Source organism: Phlebotomus papatasi, chromosome 1 (genome assembly GCF_024763615.1).
Source record: "Phlebotomus papatasi isolate M1 chromosome 1, Ppap_2.1, whole genome shotgun sequence".
In the NCBI taxonomy this organism is placed as follows: Eukaryota; Metazoa; Arthropoda; class Insecta; order Diptera; family Psychodidae; genus Phlebotomus; species Phlebotomus papatasi.
The window spans coordinates 36,463,402-36,485,187 of NC_077222.1; the positions used below are offsets into that span (position 1 = coordinate 36,463,402).

At 32.7% G+C, this 21,786-nt stretch overlaps 1 protein-coding gene across 3 annotated transcripts in view; it reads right to left on the reverse strand.

Moving 5' to 3' along the window:
- Nucleotides 1-21,786, reverse strand: part of LOC129798988 (uncharacterized) — a 36,964-nt gene that overhangs the window by 2,622 nt on the left and 12,556 nt on the right. Inside the window, exons 2-9 of one of the 3 annotated variants that reach the window (XM_055842548.1) lie at nucleotides 19,486-20,179; nucleotides 11,977-12,201; nucleotides 11,399-11,652; nucleotides 10,596-10,795; nucleotides 10,104-10,256; nucleotides 4,915-5,029; nucleotides 813-920; nucleotides 542-738 (exon numbers count right to left, since the gene is read on the reverse strand). In XM_055842548.1, the coding sequence (XP_055698523.1) occupies nucleotides 542-738; nucleotides 813-920; nucleotides 4,915-5,029; nucleotides 10,104-10,256; nucleotides 10,596-10,795; nucleotides 11,399-11,652; nucleotides 11,977-12,201; nucleotides 19,486-19,972 (1,739 nt within the window). In that variant the 5' untranslated portion in view covers nucleotides 19,973-20,179. Of the gene's footprint in view, nucleotides 1-541; nucleotides 739-812; nucleotides 921-4,914; nucleotides 5,030-10,103; nucleotides 10,257-10,595; nucleotides 10,811-11,398; nucleotides 11,653-11,976; nucleotides 12,202-19,485; nucleotides 20,180-21,786 lie in introns of all 3 variants that reach the window. The other 2 variants (XM_055842547.1, XM_055842549.1) reach the window with 2 other exon arrangements.

A 21,786-nucleotide genomic window follows, 5' to 3' on the forward strand; every position in this document is an offset into this window, starting at 1 on the left:
ATTAATAATTTTTTAAGGACTTTTTCTTTGGAATGTTTTTAGGAAATGGATAGAATGCTCAATTGACATCTCCAAGATCGTGGATAAAACTCTAACCAATTATAAGATAACCGAAAAATTTTTCTTTCGGTGATAAACGTCAATAGGAAGGTAAGGGTTTTGTTCAAACTCCGTACTATCATACGTAGATCTATATTGTACTTCGTTTAACGTAATAAATTTAGAAAACTGTTAAACCCAAATTTCTCAGTTTTCGCTTATTCTTCTATTATGTATGCATTTTTTAAAATAATTTTTGTGTAATAATATTCTGCGAATGAATAACCCCGGCTAATTACTTCATTGAATATAAAACATTTAATTTTTTTTTTAAATCACCAGTCAACTCTAGCTCCTTCATTTATTCTATTTGGAATTTCATTTGGATTCAGGAAAATTTTAGAAAAAGATTAATCCAGATTAATGCCAAGTTGACAAAAAACTGCGGCTTTATATGAACAAATTTAGCTTAAAATGAAATGAGTTTTAAATGAATATTCACCTGCTAAGTTCTGCGGATATGAAATTACTGTGTGGACTAAATCTTGCTGGGTTCTTATACATGCTGCACACGAGTCTCTCCTTGCAGCCTTCTTCCACAATGCCCATCTGGAGGAATATCTTGTCGATCCGTTGCAAAATTGGCCCGTAAAAAGGATCCACAAGAAGTGATGAATTCCGCAAGAAATTCTGTTGATGCTGCAAATTGCAATTTAACAGAAATGTGATTAACTGTGTCTGTCTAGGATACCCATTAAATGAGACACAATTACCTGGGGATCTTGTGCAAATGGTTGATGATGGAGGATTTTCTGCTGATCCGCTATGAGTTTTTGTTCTGCCTGAATTCTAAGTGCTTCCTGACGTTGGGCTTCGCGGATCTTCTCATTGTAAGCGGGTTAGATGAAAAGACAAAAAGGGTAAATAGTTATCAGGGGAAAAAGATGCAAATAAAGTACTGTTGTGGTAATTTGCTGAAAGATTAATTTGTTGGATTATTTGTTCAATGGAATCAAAGTTAGTTGAGCATAATGTGGTTAATAAGCAACCAATGGTAAAAAGGTGAAAACCACAAATCAATTTACCTACAATTCTTCTTCTGGCATCTTCTTATACCTTGACATCTCTTCATTGGTGAGGGTTCTATTGGCAATTGAGGGAACGCGTCTATAGGTCATAATTCATATGATGAAAAAGAGTGCAATTGCAATAGGGCAATCGTGGTTTGTACATTGCTAACCTTGGCTTTGATCTCGGCTTGAGGTGCTGTGCATAAGAACAATTGATTTACCAAAGAGATTGGCAATTGAGTTACCAACAATGTAATTCATCAATTTAGGCACTTTTTCCACGCGGATGCAAAATAAGCCGGTGATTTTTGCAAAAATCTCTCTCTTGTCTGAATCATGAGCATCTCAAATAGAATTAAAAGAGTCAATTGAGAGAGAAAAGTGGGTCAAGACATACATTGAGAGTGGAAGTTGCGAAGATGCTATATGACGATCGCAAGGTGAAGAAACTTACGCCTAGTCTCTAATTATTCCTTGAATGACTGAAATAAACAATGATTGTTAGAAATTGTTAAAAATAGTCACTTTTTTTTTGCTTCACAGACCCATTCATACAGTGAATTTTCACTGTCGCACAACATTAACGATTTTTTTCCGCAAAGTCTGCTTCAAATAAGGTATGAAGACTGAAAATTATTAATTCTTTCAATGAATAAAAGCAGACTTTTTTTTTGGGTTTTTGTTGATATCTAGACCAATGTAAGTAAAGCGAATGAAATAAAGTTTGGTTTGAGAATATGACTACAAAAATATTTGTCAGTTTTATGATTTTTACAAGAATGAAAAAAACTTGGCTACATTTTGTAGAAATAAAAATTCTTCAAATTAGGAGCCTCTTCATTTATAAAAAGCAAAATGGCGAGTTGAGCCATTCTAAGGCTAAGCGTGTTTTGAACCCTTTATTATTTAGTATTCCTGTTACTAAATTCGCATTTTATGTTTGGTGTTTTTAATTTAATTTTCATTTTCTTGTATTGTAAAAACCTGTGGCAAACTTGAAAAGTAATAGGACTGCTGCTACCCGAAAATTACAACCTGAAGTGAATTTGCAAGTTTGCATTTGTACCAGAGAAGAATTGGACAAGTAAGGCTTTCAAGGAAATAATGTCAATATTATGGAATTAAAACTTTTAAGGGCTTTAAGGGCTTTTAATAGAGCATTTATAAGAGCTCATTAGAATTTGGGAACTTTAATGTGTGTAGAATTCCACATACTTCTTATTTTTCACTTCCTATTGGGATCATCTGCGATTGAATAAGAGTACTACAAGCAAGCGCCTGGCAAGTTGGCCTTTTTATATGGAGCTATTTGAAGCCAATTCCTAAATTGATCTCGGACTCAATTCACAGTGCTCCAAGGAAAAAAATTATTTAAACAAAAATTTAGTATATTTATCCCTGCATACGAAAAGGTATCTTATAATACGGAAAAGCTTCTCACTTTTTAAATAATTAGCATAACGATCACGAGTGCAGAAAAATTCCCAAACGCATTTGTATGTGAAAGTAAGAAATTGGCTTCAACTTTGAAGGCCACTCGCCGGGGACTAAACTGCAAGCTGGTTTTACGAATTTATGGCTCTATAACGACTTTCTTTTATATTTTTATAAGGTTACATATAGAAGAACACTTTTCTTAGGCTGCGGTATCTAAAAAATCTTAAGAATAATCAAAAAAATCTTTTATGCTACTGACAAATACATGTAGCTCTCACTTTGTGTTCGTGCAATTATAGGGGAAAGCGTGCTACCTTCGGACGATTCAAGTTTCAAACAATTTATTTTTTTCAATATGTTTTTAAGGAATTTTGTCTATTATGATATTTTATTTTAATAGATAGTGCAATGCCTCAAATTTCCAGAACAAGACAGTGTTCAAATCCATTAAAAACAAAGAAAGAGATGATTTGTTCGAAACTTGAGTCGTGCGAAGGTAGGGCGCTTTCCCCTATAAACTAACTAACTGTGAAAATATGAGATGATAATAAGAAATATGAAGCAATTTTACAGGAATATTGGTATTTAGAGCAAAGCAAAATTCAATCTTTCGAAGTTTCGATAACAAACTTATTGGAACATGTCATAAACTCCTTTAAATCGACGGTTTCATTACATACTATTCATCTCAGAATGATAACTTTTCAGGAGAGCCATTTGAAGTTGGCTATTTCCTGTGCTGCCGTGTAATTTTTTTTGGGAAAAATTGAATATCTATTTACCCGAACACCGGATGACCACCAAATTTTCAACAGTTGTAGATCTCGGTTCCAGGAACAACATATCTCTCAGAGTAATATAATTCTAAGTCGACTTAGAATAGTATGGAATGGAGCCATCGAAATGATGTATCTGATTAGGGGGTTACGTAGGTTTTGAAGGCAAAAAATCAAACATATTTTCTCTTAACTTTTTTTCACTTTTTAAATTAAACAACATTTTTTGAAATTATTATTTCAAAATGTGAAATATTCATCCGGTGGAACTTGATTTTGAAAAATTTTATAAGACGGTTCGTCTTGTAAAATAATATGTGATCCAGGAATTATAACATCGTTCGATCAAGTATTAAATTTGTATAGAAGAAGTGTGCTGAACTTCAATAGAATTGATCAATTACTTTTCGAAAAATTTGTCTTTCGATTTTAAAAATTCAGTTTTGAGTAATAATTCTATTAAACTTCTAAAAGTGTCAAAAATTTGTATTATGAATGATTGATCTCATAAATAGAAACATCAAGGCATTACGAACGAATCAATTAAAGATTTTAAAACTATTCTTGTCAAAAAATCGTATGAAATTTGTTTGGTAAAATGAAAAATAAATTTGTTGATCTCTAAACCCAGGGGGGTAACATTAGATCTGAAAAATGCGACCAGTTTTAGTGTAAATTTTTCCCTGTTTTCGTACACATTTTACGGGATATCCCCAAAACTACGTAGGATGCCAATTTGGGGTTTTCGGTTGCCTTTTTGTCATTAAATTGGCTTTTATTTTGTATTTGTATTATTTTCTTATTCATTCTACAATGACAGAAAATAGCTAATAAACTCAAAAGTTTTTTCGGCACGCATGAAACATATGGGAAACATAGGAAATGTCATGCTCCTGTCTAAACCTAATAAATTTTTTACCTTAATTTTTTGATATATTGATTGGAATAGCTGTTCTTGAAGAGCTTCCCTAAAAAAAATTTAATTTCGTATTACGCTATAGGTAAATAAGAATAACTACTAAATGAATTTGTAAAATGAATCAGCTAAGATACTCCTTATACTTTTCTATTTTTCTGTCAGCATACCTTATTTACCACATAAGCAGATCTTTGTCAACATTATCCGCTCCATCTCAACATGGGTAAACATTCTCAAATATGGACGAGAAAAAGTGCTAATAAGATGAAATTTCCGGATGTTTGTACATAAAATTTCATGGATTTGCAGACTGGTGAGGTGGGAGAGATGAGACCCACTGACAGACTAATCATGCAAATGACGACCGACTTGGTGCATGGACCATGTGAAAATTTAGATCTCACGTGAATTCACACTCAAGTGGTCATTTTAGAAAAAAAAGATAGCAGAAAAATATTTTGCAATGAAATCATTCTCAATGCAACTCCTCATTTACCGTCAATTTACTCAAATTGATAACTTTACTTTCTATCGCGTGTTCCTCTCATTTTGCCTACCAGAAGAGAAGTGCAACTTTGTTTGCTGAAGATGCACAAAAGAAGAAAAAGTAGTGCAGATATGAATTAAAGATTCACTCACAAAATGACTTATTAGAGAAAAAATAATTTTTTACCAATTGTACATCGGCAGTATTTGGATTGTACTGAGCAGCAATTATTGATGCGGTTTGGCCTCGTTTGGGGACATAAACTGGCGCCGGATATACTGGACTTCTAGGCGTAAAATTCCTGTGAAAGTGGGAGAAACAAATTATGAAAAATTAGTCGTATTTACGTACAAAAATTGTATGCAATAATATTGCAGAGTGATGATATGGTTGTCAAGTGATCAACTCTACAATGGGGATTACAGTGCCTTACCAAGAAATTACGTCCTCTGGAGTGGTAGTAACATTGTTTTTTTTTACAACGAATCTCATGACTGTGAAGTGTGAATGATTGGTTTTGCTAAATTAAAGTTTTATAGTGACATCACTGAATATTATTTGTGACAAACTCTGACATTTGATGAGTTTAGAAATTATCGATACGACATGTCGTACAGTTGGTTTTCATGAATTGTTGTGATTATTGAAATTAGATCGAAAAACAACATTTAAGAAATAAAAACACTAACGCAATTTTATGGATTGCGACGAAAGATAAGTCGAGCAGTATTCTAACAATTTGACGATTTACATACCTTAAAATAGTCCTGTGCAAATAGTTCAGAAGTCCAAAGTTCACAGAACTTTGTAGAAGGAGTACGGAGAATAATCCCTATTCAAGTTAAGGCTCCCAGACAATCCAATTCTTCTATATCGAGACTAATTCGAAAACAAATAGTGGAATCAAACCCATTACAAAAAATATAAGAATTTATGTTTGAACGATTCATAGAATTAAAAAAAAATGTGAATACGAAACAATAAACATAATACTTAGTTTCATAATTTGATTCATTTTCAAACGAACACAATGTATCTGTAAAATACGAATTGAAAGAAAATTATACATATTTGAACCTTTTCCTCAGAGTATTTTTGTGTTTAATTTTTGTTGTTTTTCTAGGCCACTCTTGTTTTGTAAGTGAATGAGATGGAAAGCTTTTACACAATTGAACAAGTTGTTTACTTTAATTAGTAATTTTATAAATAATAACATAAGTACCAACAACTTGTCATTTATATATAATTATTATTCTCATTTAAATAACATCAAATAAGTATTGCATATTATTATATATTTTTCATTTTATTTAATAGAATAATTTAGACTTTATTGAATTTAAATAATATATTTGATGTTTTAATTATAACACTGAATTTGGAAGAATTAAAAATATACTTATTGTAATTAAAATTAAAAAGTATTTTAAGTGCAGTGCTAGGGAGTGTAAAAATAAATTTCCATGATCAGTAAAAAGCTTGAATCTGAAGGTTTCTTTGGTGAACATCTTAAACTTTCTTTTTAGATGTCCAAACCACCGAGGGCCGGTATAAAAAAATCTTCTGCCACAAAAGGAAGAAAATATCTTTCCCAACTTTTTGGTTGGCCTCACTCAATTGGACATCTATTTGATAACGAATTAATTAAAAAAGCGTGAAGTGATTTAATTTGTCATAAAAATGCGTGCATTTCGCGAGAATCCTTTGTCGGTTACATTTATTTTATTGAGTTTGAGGAAAATTATTTTATATGACGATTGGTACAGATCTTTTATTCGAACGTCCTCTGCGTAGTATTCTTCTGAGATTGTACAGCATATACGGGTGACTGTGACCAAAGTGCTTAAAAATACTTTTGAATTCTTCTCTAAAATTTATTATTCAAGATTGAAAATTAATTCCATCAAATTTAGTATGATATATTTTTAAAATAATATTTCTAAAGGGGGTTCCCCTAATTAAAAGGCCAAAAGAAATCGATAGATAAGTCATCTAAATATACGGTAAACTAGGGCACCACCGAACACAAGGCAGCGCTGAACACTGCGATTTTTTAGTCAGATATTAGACTTCAGAGGACAAGACATATAGGAAATTATCGAAATTATAGACACTATAGAGAATCTTGTCCACTGAAGAAATGTTCGAGATAGTACAAGTAGTTTAAAAATAAAAATTAGTTTTCGGTGTTACCCCATGTTCGGTAGTTCCCCAGATTGCCTACACCATAAAAAATCAGAAGCCAATTTGAAATATTTTCGGAGATAATAATAATAATAATAATAATGGTGGCACAATGTTCCATAGAGGTACTTAGGCCTTCCCGCAAGGGGAGTTCGGAACATCCATTATTAATATTTCTTATACAGGGATAGGGTTGTCAGTCCCACCCCGTGGAATCAAGTGCAGTGAAACTCACTGGATACAATTCAAACACCTTTAACCCCAGAAAAATTCCTAGTGTTCTGAAGGGGATTCGATCCCGGGACACTTTCATCATAGAGCGAATGCTCTACCACTTGACCCATTGATTGCCCTTATTTTCGGATATACAAGGACGAAAGCAAAGCACTTAGGCGAACATCAAACACATTCATGTTTAAATGAATTTAAAGTTTAACAAAAACAATTGTTATAATTTTTTTATTTTTTACAGGACGTTAAAGTCATAATTATGTTATATAATGCATCTTTTGTTAAACTTTGAAAACTAATTCGGATTTCATGATTTTTTCGGTTTTTCTTAATTTGGATTAACTAAGTTTAACCAATTTAACAGCACTTGCTTATCAATTCGTTTTAATTGGCCAGATTTAGAAATCATTACCTATATTATAAATTTTATATAGCTCCATATTGTACATAAATTGTATGGGAACATGAATTTATAAATGATTAATTAAAAAAGCTATGAAATTTAGATTTGTTTTAAGTTCTGTGACTAGACGTTCCAGTGAAATCATTCTGTTTTTTTTTGAAAAAAAATAAGCACTTTAAATATTATTTAAAATTATATTTATGTAATTAGACTTACTCAGATTTTAATGAAATTCGTTTCCAATTAATTTTTTTTCATAAAGAGCCGTAGCACAACACTTTTCTCAAGTTTACTCCAAACTTCCGAATCCGATTAAAATGTTTATCAAATAATTCTATTAAGTTTTAATTAATCAATTTTATCTATTAAATCATTTATATCAATACTTTATCTATAAGATTTATGAAAATTTTCACCCTTGCTCTATATAAATTAAATTTTTAATATAAATTTGTAGGGGAGAGTGGGGCAGTTTCAATTTTTGCATATTCTTCTTATTAATTTGAAAGGAATGAGATAAAACCTTTATGTTATTGAAGAGATAACTTAGACCCATGTTCATGAAAATAATTAATTTCGTAACACTTCTCGTTTGAATTCTGTAATTAATTTTATAAATGAAAAAAATAATTAATTTTATAAATGAAACTTTTGGTAATGTTTTATTTTCAACAATTTCTGAACTATTGCACTTATCTATCGAAGTAATATAATTGTATTAAATTACCAGTCTTTTTATAATTATTATAAGCCATTTAGCGTTTAATGAAATCTAAGATGGTTCTGACAATTTTCATTTGAGTTCCGAAAGTGCTTAAGAGGCAGTTTCATGCAAGCACACTGAGAAGTTTCCAGTGTCTAACAATTTACTTTTTTAATCAAAATTAACTTAAAATGATAATTGAAAACGTTTTGTAGCTATTTTTGTCGATAAAGTTCGAAATTATGGAAAGTAGTATTTCCTAAAAGATCATAAAAAAATTTTAAAAATTATCTTTCAGTGTTCTTGAAATGCTTAAAAATGATAAATTTAATTGTTACAATACCTTTTCAGAATATTTTCAGCAAGATATTGTAATTTTTTTTAGTATTATACAAATTCAAGACTTTAAAATACTATTATAAAACTGTTATACTAAAAAGGACATGTTCTAAGGCGATATAATGATCCAACAACGCACAGAATTAGCTTAGCACTACAAAAGACACTTCTTTCGTATAAAACTTCTAAGAAAATTGCTCAATTAATGAGAAATAGGCTTAGGAATCTTTGGCGATATTCTATTTTCTCTATAAGATCAATTAGTGTTCAAATTCTGTTATAAAGTTTTTGTTCGATTATATTTTTAAGTTATAGAGTCTTATAAGACTTCATAATTGCAATTTTAATCAATTCTTGTATCGCAAGTTTCCTATAAACACGTTTTATCTTTCTCAAAAATTGTCTTATATTTATCTTGAAATCACCCCGCAATGGGGTACTTTCACATATTCTGCCTTTCAAGTGAAATGAATTTCTCCACAATAGACTAATGAAATTAAAGGATTATTGTTATTATTTTTATTAATTCTAAACCCAACTGTAACTCACAAAATATATAAAGTTTTACTTCTGTTTATCATCTTTTTGCAAAATGGTCCCAAAATCCATTTTGCAATTTAGGGGTGAAGCTGCCCCACCCTCCCCTATCTTAATTTGACTTTAAATATTATGTATAAAAATATACCAAAAATTTTAAGAAGCTTGGTCATTTCTTTATCTTCCAAAAAAATAAATTGCGAAAAACAGCAATTTTTTGGCCTCCTAAATAAAGAGAACCTCCTTATGAGTGGGAGTGTCAAAATATAGGCAAAATTTCGAGTGATTGAAACGACGAACAAGTGATATATACCTACGAATTTGCATTGAAAATTACTGTGCACAGCCCATAAGATCGTTATAGATATATTCATTAGCGAACAAACTCCTCAGAGATGCGTAATTTCTTGGTGCTGTAATGTAAAATGCATAATTTGCATCAAATTGGTAGTATTTCTGAAGAATTTGATTTCTATTCTCTCGAGTGATACTTATGTGATTGAGCAAATTGCAGAAGAATTTGCAATGCAAATAAACACAATGAATTTGCATTGGAATTTGCGTATATCTGATTATTTTTGCAAAGAAAGTGTTATGGCTTTAATTCTATGTGTTACTTTTGATCTCAACTGACATCAATAGAATGTTTCTCAAAGGGTGTGACAATCTCTGTGTTTTGACGAGAAATATTAGCATTCTAGTGAAAATATTTTGGGAGAAATTTCACCGAAATCAAAATGAAATTGCTGTGAACTTTTTTTTGGTGAATGAGGATTTCATATCTGTGTCAGTTAGTCAGAATTAATCTGCGGTCAATTTGAAATTTATGGCAATGAATTCATTTGTATTTTATTGAGTCATTCCATGGGTGATTCTTCACCATGGTATTCACCTATTTATATTCATAGGCTCAGCTCTTGTTTGATTAAATTAATCTTTCAGAAATACTTAATTGATGCTGATGGTGTGTTGACATACCTGGATGGATCTTGAAGTAGGGGATTTGTGTGGTGACTGTGACTACTGTGAGGAGGGGATACTGTGGATGCCAGACCCCAAGAACTGATTTCATTTGCATCATCTAACTTGGGTTTGAAGGTGTTACCATGTGAGTTTCTATCACTAATATACCTAATTTGGGTCGTGCGTGATTTTCCATGGAAAAAACATAAAATTTCAGTCAATTACGAAAACTGTTCTAATTGGGCAACTAATAAACACTGAAAGAAAAAATTTTGAATGAGATTTTCAAAAATTAAAAGTTTGATTATAGGCTGCAATATAATTTTTGTAACACTAAAAGGTTTTTTTTAACTACTGAAAAAAGTGGATACAAAATATTAAAGAATCTAAATTTTTGGAGGATTTTTAATTATGAGATATTACTTTTACACTCATGCGAGTGTGGAAAATTGCAGCCTAAAAATTAGGATAACTAGCAAAAGTTTATATGAATTGTATAGTACTCACTCGGCTCCTAAACCTGGACCAGTAAAGTCCCAATCGTTGTGGAAGTGTTGGTGTCCAGCAGTTGTGGCCCCATGAAGATAGTCAGCTGGATGTCCAGTCGGTGGTTTGGTGTAGATCAGTTCAGGACCTGGTCCTGCACTGTGATGGTAAACTGGTCCATGGTGTTGGTGTTCATGCTCGTAGGCCCATGGTGGAATCACCTGTTGAGATGATGGCTCAACCCAGAAAGAAACAGAAAAAAGCCTAAAGTGAGAGGAACAGCCAAGATTCCGGACTAAGAATCTCACGCAGTATAAGAGAAAGGAGAACTCGTCTTGAGAGTCGAATTGGAAAATTTTGAACATCTTGACAGTCTGATCAGCAAAAAGCTTCATTGGGCAAATTATCCATGAAATAATAAGTCGTATTATTTTTGAATATTTCTATTTCTTGCATCTATTCTTAAATTTCTCTTTGTGATCTCTTTTACAGCCATCTAATTGCCCTGTGTGAATTGGTATGCTGAAGAACTTTGATTTATTATCTATTAGCATCATTTTGCAAGAAAGCATAATTAAATTTAACTTTTGTGTCCAACATTACCACCATTTCTTTTACTTTTATAGCACTGAATTGGGCCTCCTCATTAATCTTTTTACCCAACCTTTGCAGTTTTTAGATCATTCCTTTTTGTCACTCTACCAACTAGGTGCCATTTCTTTGTCACATTGAACTTGAGAAAAGGTTTCAGCCTATTCATTGGACGACTCATCTCCCCCAATTTCTCTCTCAAAATAGAGATCTCATCTTGTGGAAAAACTCACCGTGTGGAGATGATTGATGTGATGCTGATGATGATGGAATTTGGTCTGATGGTATGTATGATGGTACCAAGAACACAACTTGAAGATGTGTGAAAGTGCAGGGAAGAGGAAGAGCATGAACTTTAACATCAACTTCTTGGCTGTTGTGACACCCACGATCAAGGGCAGGATCCAGAAGACCTTGATCTTAATCAGCTTGATAATTAACACCACAGCCAAAAATCCCAGTAGAAGTTTGTTTTTCAAATGTTTCTCTGAAAACATAGAAAGAGAATGTACAGCCATCAAGAGGTGAAAAGACCCATTTAACCATATGAACACCTCGGTCATTGTCGCAATATTTCATAAGATTTGTAATAAAAAAGTGCTAGTTCAATTTCACCGTGGCTATGAGTGAATTGGTAGATTAGTGTTAACAATGCAGAAAGTCATAATTCTGAGCTGAAAACTTAGCTCAGTGCTCCAAAGTGGTCATCTGTGGTAATTTACAGTGAAACGCGGTATTGTTGAATAACACTAATCGTCTTCAGTAGTGAGAACGGTTTTCGTCACGTAATTATAACCATATGTACACTCACTTATATGCTTGAAGAATATCCGACCGGTGTCTCTGGGCTCGAGATCAGTTCGAGGAACCAACTCCAATTTCACAAGGGCACCATTTCCCTCAAAAGATCGTGGGGAAATTTTCAGTGTAGCTCCATCGAAGAACATTTCGGGCATTTTCATCTGCACATCATGCGTCATCATGAACTTTACACCCTTGCCGTAGAGAGCATTTGTTACCTCCTCAATTGGCGATTCTGCAAGATAAGTAGGTTTATAAGTGGGTGTTGGTGTAATATTGAAAGAATAAACAATAAGATTTACGATCTGTATATCTTTCAGAAAATTGACTGGATAAATAAGTTTGCTGTAATGTTAACCCTTTACACTTCATTTCATAATATTTCATATTTGACAAGCTTTTTATGAGCGTTTCAAATTTAATACAACTTTGACATGAAATGGCTTAATTAAAGTAATTTTATCAAATTTTCACTTATAATAAGATTAAAGTTGAATAAAATTTATATGTGATCGCATCTTAGACATCTTGAGACACCAAAAAGATTTATGCACATGCTTTTTTTTTAAAAGAATGATTATTACCGACTATATTTATTTAAATATTTTTTCATATTTATTTAAAAAAAATTGCACAATGCACAATTCCACAATTATGTGCTTTTTCATTTTAAAATCTGCTTATAAAATTGAACAGATTCAAATGTATCAGTAAGATTTCCACCAAAAGCAGTATTGATAAGGATTAAATATAAAGCAAGTAAATTCGCAATTTGGTCAGTAACAGTTTGATTCAAATTGGTAAAAAAGAATTTCAATTTTGGGAAGTTTAAAAAGGCTTCAGCAGATTGGGCAGCATTTTGGAAAAACTGGTCAGTATAAACCAAATTTAGTCAGTATGGAAATAAAAATGGAAATCATATAAGATAAATTACCAAAAATTGTGCAATATTTTCGAAAAGTAAAAGTCAAGAATTTATGAACCTTATAGAATTTTTGATTTAATTCAAATGAATTTTTGCCTACTGATAGATTTTTACTGACCAAAATTGAACTTTTAACTGATCATTTTGATATCTTTTATTGATTTAATTGATTTTTTTAAGACGCAATCTGCTAATATACTGAATAAAAATGTTTTATCTTAGTTGTCTTGGTTAGTAAAACAATTAAACTGTAATCAAGATCAGTGGTGACATGATAACTTCTTTTTGACAATATCGACTGACTATTTTGAAAACTTGAAATGATAGCTGTTCTTTTTGCAACTAATAATAATATTTGCCAACAGTCACATTCAGCTAAGAATGGTACAATAAATGGTCCAATTATGTGCAAAAATCGTGAAATTTAACAGACACAGATTTATCAATACCATCGATTCGATAGTGTCGAAAAGTTGTCATTCCAACCCAGAAATCATTTCGAAATAAATTAACGATACTTTATAAGACGTTTCACATCTTATTAATTTCGGCAAAAGGCAAATGAGTAATAAAAATTAAATTTGGGCAGAAAAAAATAAAATTATATTCAGATTTTTAGTGGAAATTGGAAAGAAAGGCTTCTCCTGTAGACAAAAATGTATTACTCCCTCCGTTCCGAAATAAGTCGTACGTTTGGGAAAAATTCTTGTTCCAAAATAAGTCATACGTTTGGGAAAAATTGGGATTAAGGGAAAGTTTGTTGGTAAATGTTTTGAGTATCAACAATTATCTCTTGTAAAGAACTGTTGTTAATGTTCAGAACTAAAATTGGGGTCCAGTCTTGAAGGTATGTTGAAGAACGAATGTCGTAAAAATGTCTTATTTTTGGCGATTTATTTTCAATCTAAAATAGGTGCAGAATGATGAGAGATACAGATTTGGGACCTTCGGGGGACCCCCCCATATGTTGACCCTGGGACCATTAATATGTCCTTTATTTTGCCCCCACCCCTCCCCTTCCCCTCCAAAATCATGTTTTTAGGATTGCTCGAATACACGTCGGGCAATTTTTTTTTTCTATTCTGGATATGTTTTAGAGAAACATATAAATGGTCCCAGGGTCAACTTATGGGGGGTCCGCCGAAGGTCCTAAGTCCCTATCTCTAACCATTTAGCACTCAGATATTCGAACACATAAAAAAAGGATGTTCTTTTTATTGCTTATTCTTCAGAATTTGAGCAACAAAAAATGTCATATCGGTAATAACTGTTGAGTTCTACTTGTGCATACTAAAAATTTGGAACTAATTCTAGCCTGTAATGTTAATCACAGTCCATTTTTTAGTAATTAACTATCTACCGGAGCTGTTTGAAAAAAACGCGAAAAATGGACAACTTCAACATATCGATTCTTCAACTTACCATCGTGATAGGATTCCCATATTAACCCTGAACATGGAGGAAAGTTCATACACAAGATATTTTCAAATAAGAAAAACATTCTCTGAAACCATTCCCTAATCCCTAATTTTTCGCCAAACGTACGACTTATTTCGGAACGGAGGGAGTATTATTTAAAAAAGGGAATGCCGATAGAAATTAAGCGAAGATTAGTTAGTTTTTTTTTGCTTGAAAAAGATAAAGATATTTTATTGGAAGGGAGTCCGTGGTGCAATTGGTAAGAGCGCTGACTTTTGGTCGGTGTGATCCCCGGCTCGACTGTCACAGTTGTGAGTTCGAGTTCCGCCCGGTGCAAATGATTGAAGCGTCTGAATGGACATTTTTCACGAAACATTGTAAACTGTATAATAATTTTGTAAACTGAACAATTTACAGAATGGCAAAAATAGCCTAGTTCATCAAAATGAATATAAAAAAAAATATTTTGTTGGAAAAACTTTGTACCGGAAAAACGTATTTAATGAAATTATTTAAGTTTTGTGTGTTGTTGCCCCTCAGCTGGAAAATTTTCTACTAGTCGGATGGTTCATCTAGCAATAGTCTAACAATAAAAATCTTCGCGAAAGTGAGTGTTGCATTGGGATAAAATTAGCCAAATTTACATAAAAAGTAAATCTATATCTTTATATCCTTATCTTAATCTTAATCTATGTCAATATCTTTTCAATTCGAAAAAAATATAAGGCAGAGCTCCTTCTCGGCAGTTCGATTAGCTCGCAAAGCCTTAGACGCTTTGCCACCCCTTTTAAAATCGTGAAATAACAAATATAGGGGGAAAAGGCACACCTATTGACACTTTAAGAACTCTTGTCAGGACTTATTGACACCCTACTCTATACCATTTGGAATACGAAATTCAAACAATTGTTCTTATCGAAAAACGCAGATTAATGAAAAAATGTTATATTATTTAAATTTTATTGGATGCATTAAATGAATTTCAACATTTTGACAAAAGTGTCAATAGGGGTTCCCTGTCGAAGAGGTGTTCATTCGACCCTATTACTAATTCAATTTTGAATAACGCTCTAACTAAAATTCGACTCGAATATGACTAATTTTCAGATTGTAATTAGGAGTAATTTTTTGACCATTTCTGGTACTCTATTTACAAGTGAATTTTGAATTAGAACAATTTTTTGCTGGTTGGTCAGGGATTAAATTAAGGAAGTTATTAATTTGGTTGAATGTAATAATACGATGAATCCCTCGGTCATGGGAATTTATAATCGAAATAATCGCCTGAACTATCCAAAAGCAATAACCGAAAACATATGGATTTCGATCCGTTTTTGAGATATACGGAGAAATGTTTTAGAGGGGTTTGAGCGAGGTTGGGGATCAAAAGAACAAACATCCCAAGGGAATGCCTTTGAGTTACTGAAGATTAGTGGGCTATATCTATAAACCGGTAGAATACAAGAATGAGAAAACGCAAAATATTCAAATTTTGAAGATTTTTGATATTGTGCTACAATTTGACATACTGTCCTTCTTTGAAGATCGTGCTACAGTTGTCAAAGCCACTGGTTCACGAAAACAGCGAAGTGATAAGAACAATCGCGATACAAGATGTAATCAGATACCTAGCGACCACATACAAGAGTTTGATAGTCATCGCAATTCTGTGGCATGGGATGTGGAAAACCGTGCAATGGAAATTATGGAATGAACTTGGAATGAATGGAATGGAATGAAATTAAATGAAATTGGCGTTAGTCAACTACTAAATTTTCTTTTTGAAAATTGGTAGGGGTAGGTCGGGCTATTATAAGCCATTAGGATACATGTTATACGATTTTTTTTTGCATATTTCTTAAGGAAGCTGAACCTTTCAATTCAATTTATTCTATTCAATTATTTTCAATTATTTTATTACGATTAACAATTTTTTTGGAGTTAGATTACATTCTGGTTGCTGGTTATTTTATGATTTTTCAAAATTTGTTTTACATACAAATTTAAGATTTTTGGATGCTGTCCATAAGTGTATATCGTCCCTAAGTGTATAATATCCATAAGTGATAAATTCAACCTACATGAATGCCACTTTTAATTTTTTCATTTGAAATATTGTTCGGAATTAGTAATGTAATTTGTAATAATAGTGTATATTCCTAAAGCTTTAACAATCTGAATTTAAATTATGAATTCTAAAAGTCAAATAAACTAGAATATAAAAATAATGATTATGAAGAGAAGGGTTAAGAGATTTTTGTCAAAATTTCCCTTTCTGGAATAAAGTTTCTGTTTGAATATTTGACTTTGTCAAATTAATTCATAATGCTAGAATTCAGATGTATTACATTAAAATCTGCAGAGAAATTTATTGACTTCAAACTAGTTTTGCTAAACTAATTCTAGAAAGTGGTTTGACATCCATCTATCCATTAAAATTAATAAGAAACTTATATCCCAATCAGAATAACATGTTTAATGTATATAGAAATGCATGTTTTAGTTATGTAATATTAACTTTAAAGCTTAAATTGCATTTCTCTCATTCGAATTTATAGGTGCCAATTCGAATCTATGAAATTTTAATTATTCTTTAGCTTATTTTCCAATAATATTTTCATTGGCGTGGTTTTGAGAGCATAGAAGTTGAATGAGAAATTTTAGGATTGTGGGTTTATTGTATTACTTTGAGCGTAAAATGTAAATAAAATGTCTTAAGACGAACTTGTAGAGAGACGCTTTTTTTGAGCTTGAGGAGTTTAATGAGGATTTATAACATTGGCAAGTAAGAGTAGTTTTTATTGTTCTTTCACAGATATTTTACCGGTGAAGAAACATAATATTTATGTGTTTAGCAGTATATTCTTGGGAGCTTAAGCTTCAAATTTGGGCATATTAGCTCTTTCCATTTTCTAAATGAGTGGGCTGTATTATTTTGATAAATAGTTGTGCAAATAGTGATTTAGTGAAATCTGTTGTATGTTTTCTAAATTAATTCTAAAGTATACTGAACTCTAGGAGTGTTTGTTTGGTGAAAGGTTAAATTTCCAATATGTCGTTTTGGTATTTTGTTTTTAATCTGACCACAACATTAATTAATATGTTAAAAAAAAGAAGTAACTCAGTAAAAGTCATGATCATGGTTTTTCGCCAATCAATTAGTAACTTTTTGCCTAATCTAAAAGAGAGGTCTTCATTTGGATTTTTTTGTGAACTTCTCCTGGATTTTGAATTTGTTTGGTGAGAACACTCTCTTGGATTATTTACTAGAATTGTTTATTTTGCATTCTTCTGTGGGTTTTATATAAAACAGATCTCAGCATATCACTGAAGTGGGGTGAAACAGTTACACTTTTGATGGTTTCCAACGTGCGATCGCCGAATAATTCGTGACCTATTTTCTGAGTCGAAAGATTTTGAGCAAGGCAACTTGAACTTGAAGGTGTTGAGCAGCATGGACAATTTAGCAAAACTACTGAAAGAACTTTGTGACAAATTGTTAAGTAAATATTTTTACAATTTTCGTGATTGGAATAATAATTGCTGCAATCTGCCTTGGGTAGAATGTGAAAAGCTATGGTACAGTAGTTGAGGAAATAGCAGAAGTGTTTGGCTCTATTTTCACGCGTTATTTGGACCGGTCAGCACTCCCACTTGCAACGTGCGGACATGGTTAGTGATCCTCCTCTTGATTGAGAATATGATAGAATAAAGATTTATGCACAAAAGCTAGTTTCAACATAAAGACTTGTTGCGAATGCAAGATATCATGAGCTTTACCGAAAGAGTAGAGTATTTCTAGATTTCTTGACTCTATAAAAATGCTACCTTTAATAATAATTATAATAATAATTGAGTTATGATATAATTATTATTATCATTGTGCATAAGGTTAGTTCTAATAAATTACATTACGCTGTTTGTCTGTCCGTCCGTCTGTCTGTTTTCAGAATTAGAAGCCAAACGGTTTGAGATACTGACTTCGGATCTTTGGGGAACCCCATAAGTTGACTTAAATTACATTTGAATGATCGTAATTTTACCTCACTCTTTCCTTATTATATTATTCCTCCATATTATAGTTAATTTATAATTCTACTGCTCGAACTCAAAGAGAGAGCAGTTAATATTAATAGACTTTTTTTCAACTTCTCACTATTCTGGAGCTTAAATGGTAAGAGATATCGACTTCCGTTCTTCGATCACCCCTCCTCAAATGACATTATCTCGTACCCAACCTCTTTACTTCCCCCCTCCCCTTTCATATGTTCCCTATCCCCCAAAAATTAGTCAAAAATGAGGTTTTTCCAATTTTGCAAAAAAATTGGCCCAAGCTTTTACAATGATTTATGGATATGTTTTAGAGCTGGTCCTGGCGAACATTTCGCCCGAACATGCCTGTGGCCGGAAAATTCGGCATTTTGAATTATTGAAGGTCAAAGGCCAAATACTTTGGAAGGCTCATTTTTCTTTTTGGTTTAATTTGGATTTTTTAGAAAAATATTGCAAATTGGAACCCGGATGCATCGGTCTTCATCGGTAATGAATCAGTTAAGTAGCGATTTTTTGATTTTCAAATGATTTTGTGATTTATGAATCAATTTGATCTCTAGTAGGTCAGTTATTCCAAAAGATTATGCAAAAAGCCAATTTACGATGAGCTCTATCTCGTGAGTTCGAGCATTCCGCAAAGCTGGGACGCTTTGCCATCTCTTTTAATGTTTTTTTGTAAATATTATTGCTTACATGTTCGAATAAAATTTTTATAAAAAATTTTAAGATAATTCCTCAAAAAAGTCTATAAATTAATTTATCAGTTATTCAACTTTTTTGAAAAACATTTGATCTTAAGAGTAGTTAGTTTTTAAGTTCCACGAGATCGTTATCATTTCACAGACAGGATCTGTTAGCAATACCCAATGAGCTACGGAAGTAGATTTCTGTCTTTGACACTCTTGCAACTGAGAGATGCGCTTGAACAATTAGAAATTCTCGCGGCAATGATCAAGTTAATGAGGATTAAGAGCCAACGTTTAAGTGGCAATGAGTGGTGAATAATTGAGCTGGTGAGCAGGGTAAGAAGAAAAAAAAATAGAGACAGAGATTTGCACGAATCACTCATGTGATTATACTCTCGATGGATGTTTTGTGGGCACGATTCATCTTCCAACTCACCTGCCAATCGGGGCTCCTCCTCATCATCTGTGTCGGATATTTCATTTTCACTTCTCTCCTGGTCATTAGCCTCTTTGCTGATGTGCTCGTAGTCGACACCATTCCGCAGGAAGGCGAAATTCTGGGTGACATTCACATCGGCCAGAGCTAGTGCACCATCTAAGTAGTTGAAGACATTTTTCTGGAAACAGCTGAAAGTTGGCTTCCGCAGACAGTCACGAAGGAGGCCATCCCATAGCTCATTCCCTACACTTGGTAAAATTTTCCTGGCCTCATTCGGTGACTTTCCCGTGTTCTGGTCAGTATCTTCAGTGATTTTTTGCAACTTTGTTGTTGGTACCTTCTCATATCGCGGATACGCTTCTGTGGTGGAGAGTTTGAGCGGTGACGTCACCAGAGGAATTCCACGACTTGAGTGATTCTCCTCCGCGCAGACGATGGCAATGGCCAGCAAGAGTAGGCAGCCGGCTTGTGTCCCACTGACCATATTTTCTATGCTTGTGGTGAGCGCGCGCGTTGAATGACCACGTTGAACGCTTTTAGAGGTGTCTCACACACTATGCAATCGCACTGGATGCGACTCACACCTCATTCACGGATTGAACCCAATTCAGCGACAACTCAATGAAGTGGCCAGGCCTTGCCACTGCTCCATAACATGCTATTTCGTCTCTTCCGCCACCACTTTGACCTCCTGGGAACAACAAACAGAAATTTCAATTATTCCTCATGCCTTTCTTCTTCAAAAATTATTTCGCACAATCATTCTCAAAAATCATACTCTTCCGGAAGATGAGCAAAAGTAACCGTGCAATGTTATACTATACAGTAAAACATATACATCAGTAAAAGTTTTACAAGAGCATCTCTTTTTTTTTAAACCAGTGTTTTGCAGGAAGTAATATTTTCTCTTGAGTATAAGATCACATAATATTTTACATTATATCTCTATCAGGAGATACTGTGTGCTATTGATTTACCATTCACTTCATATAATAAAAAAGGCCAGTCCCCTACTGGACAGTTACAAAAAAAGCACATATCCTTGGTAAGTACACTGAGAAAAAAACGGGGGTGCGATTAACTTTTTTTCCTCATAATTTTTAATTCTTTTTAGATGAAAAAATATATCAACATTTTTTAATGTTAATTTTACACCTTTTTAAGGGTAAAATTAACATGAAAAAGGGTAACTTTAACTCCTAATACACCTAAAAAGGGTAATATTTACACAGCTTTCGGATCAATAATGCAAGGTAAAATTAACATTTCTGGAATGTTATTTTAACTTTTTCGGATTTCCTTCAGTGTATATATATATTGGTCGAAAATGGTCAGCAAATTTGAAATTACGAAAAAAGTTTGAATGGTTCTTGAAAAGTTTCAGTGAGAAAAAAAAAATTGAAGATGGTATCTCTTTTTGGTAGCCACGTCTACTTGTGTATATTGGCCCCGCCCAAAATTCATTTTTATAACTTTTTCAGAATTACTGCTGATGGTTTTTCAAAAGGTTTATATGAATAACAATTCTAAACAATATAAGTGAACATAAGAAAAGTTTAATTTTAAATAAACTTAAGTCTTGAAGAAGGTTTGACTTACAGATATTTTATATAGAGCTTAATTAAGAAGTTTAACAGTATTTTGGAAAATATGGGATCTCTGAAAAAAGGCTGTCAGTTACGGTTTAACTGCTCGAACCACGAGATAGAGCACTTTCCACAATCTAAATTTTAACTGGGATTGTTTATAATCTCTGCTTTTTTTTTTTAAATTCTCACTATCCTGGCTGCTAAACGGTATGATATATTGAATTCCGGTCTTCGATGACCCCCCCCCCACAAGTCAATATTCTGATGCGAACTGACTTATCCAAATCACCCCCACCAAATCAGCCTCTCCACATTGAACTTTGCAAAATTAGACCAAGCGATTTCAATGATTTTCGGATATATTTTGTAGTTAGTAGGGGAAAGCGCCCATGCTCGATACTGTAAAATGATGTCCAACGTTTGTGATATTTTTTTTTGATTAATACACAAACCGAAGCGATTCTTCCACTATGACAAAAAAATGTCTCACTTATTAGGTTCATAATCCCACCTCAAATAGTTCCTGAAAAATCTCAGATTTTCTTCAAGAAGAAAATGGAAATTCAGTGGCGATTTTTATACAAGTTGGGTCCGGGGCCTTCCTGTATAATAATTGATTCGACAATTTGGAGGCCCATTTTCACTGAAAAAAATTTCACCGGATATAAAAAAATGCATATCAATATTTAGACGGACCTCCAACCTATCT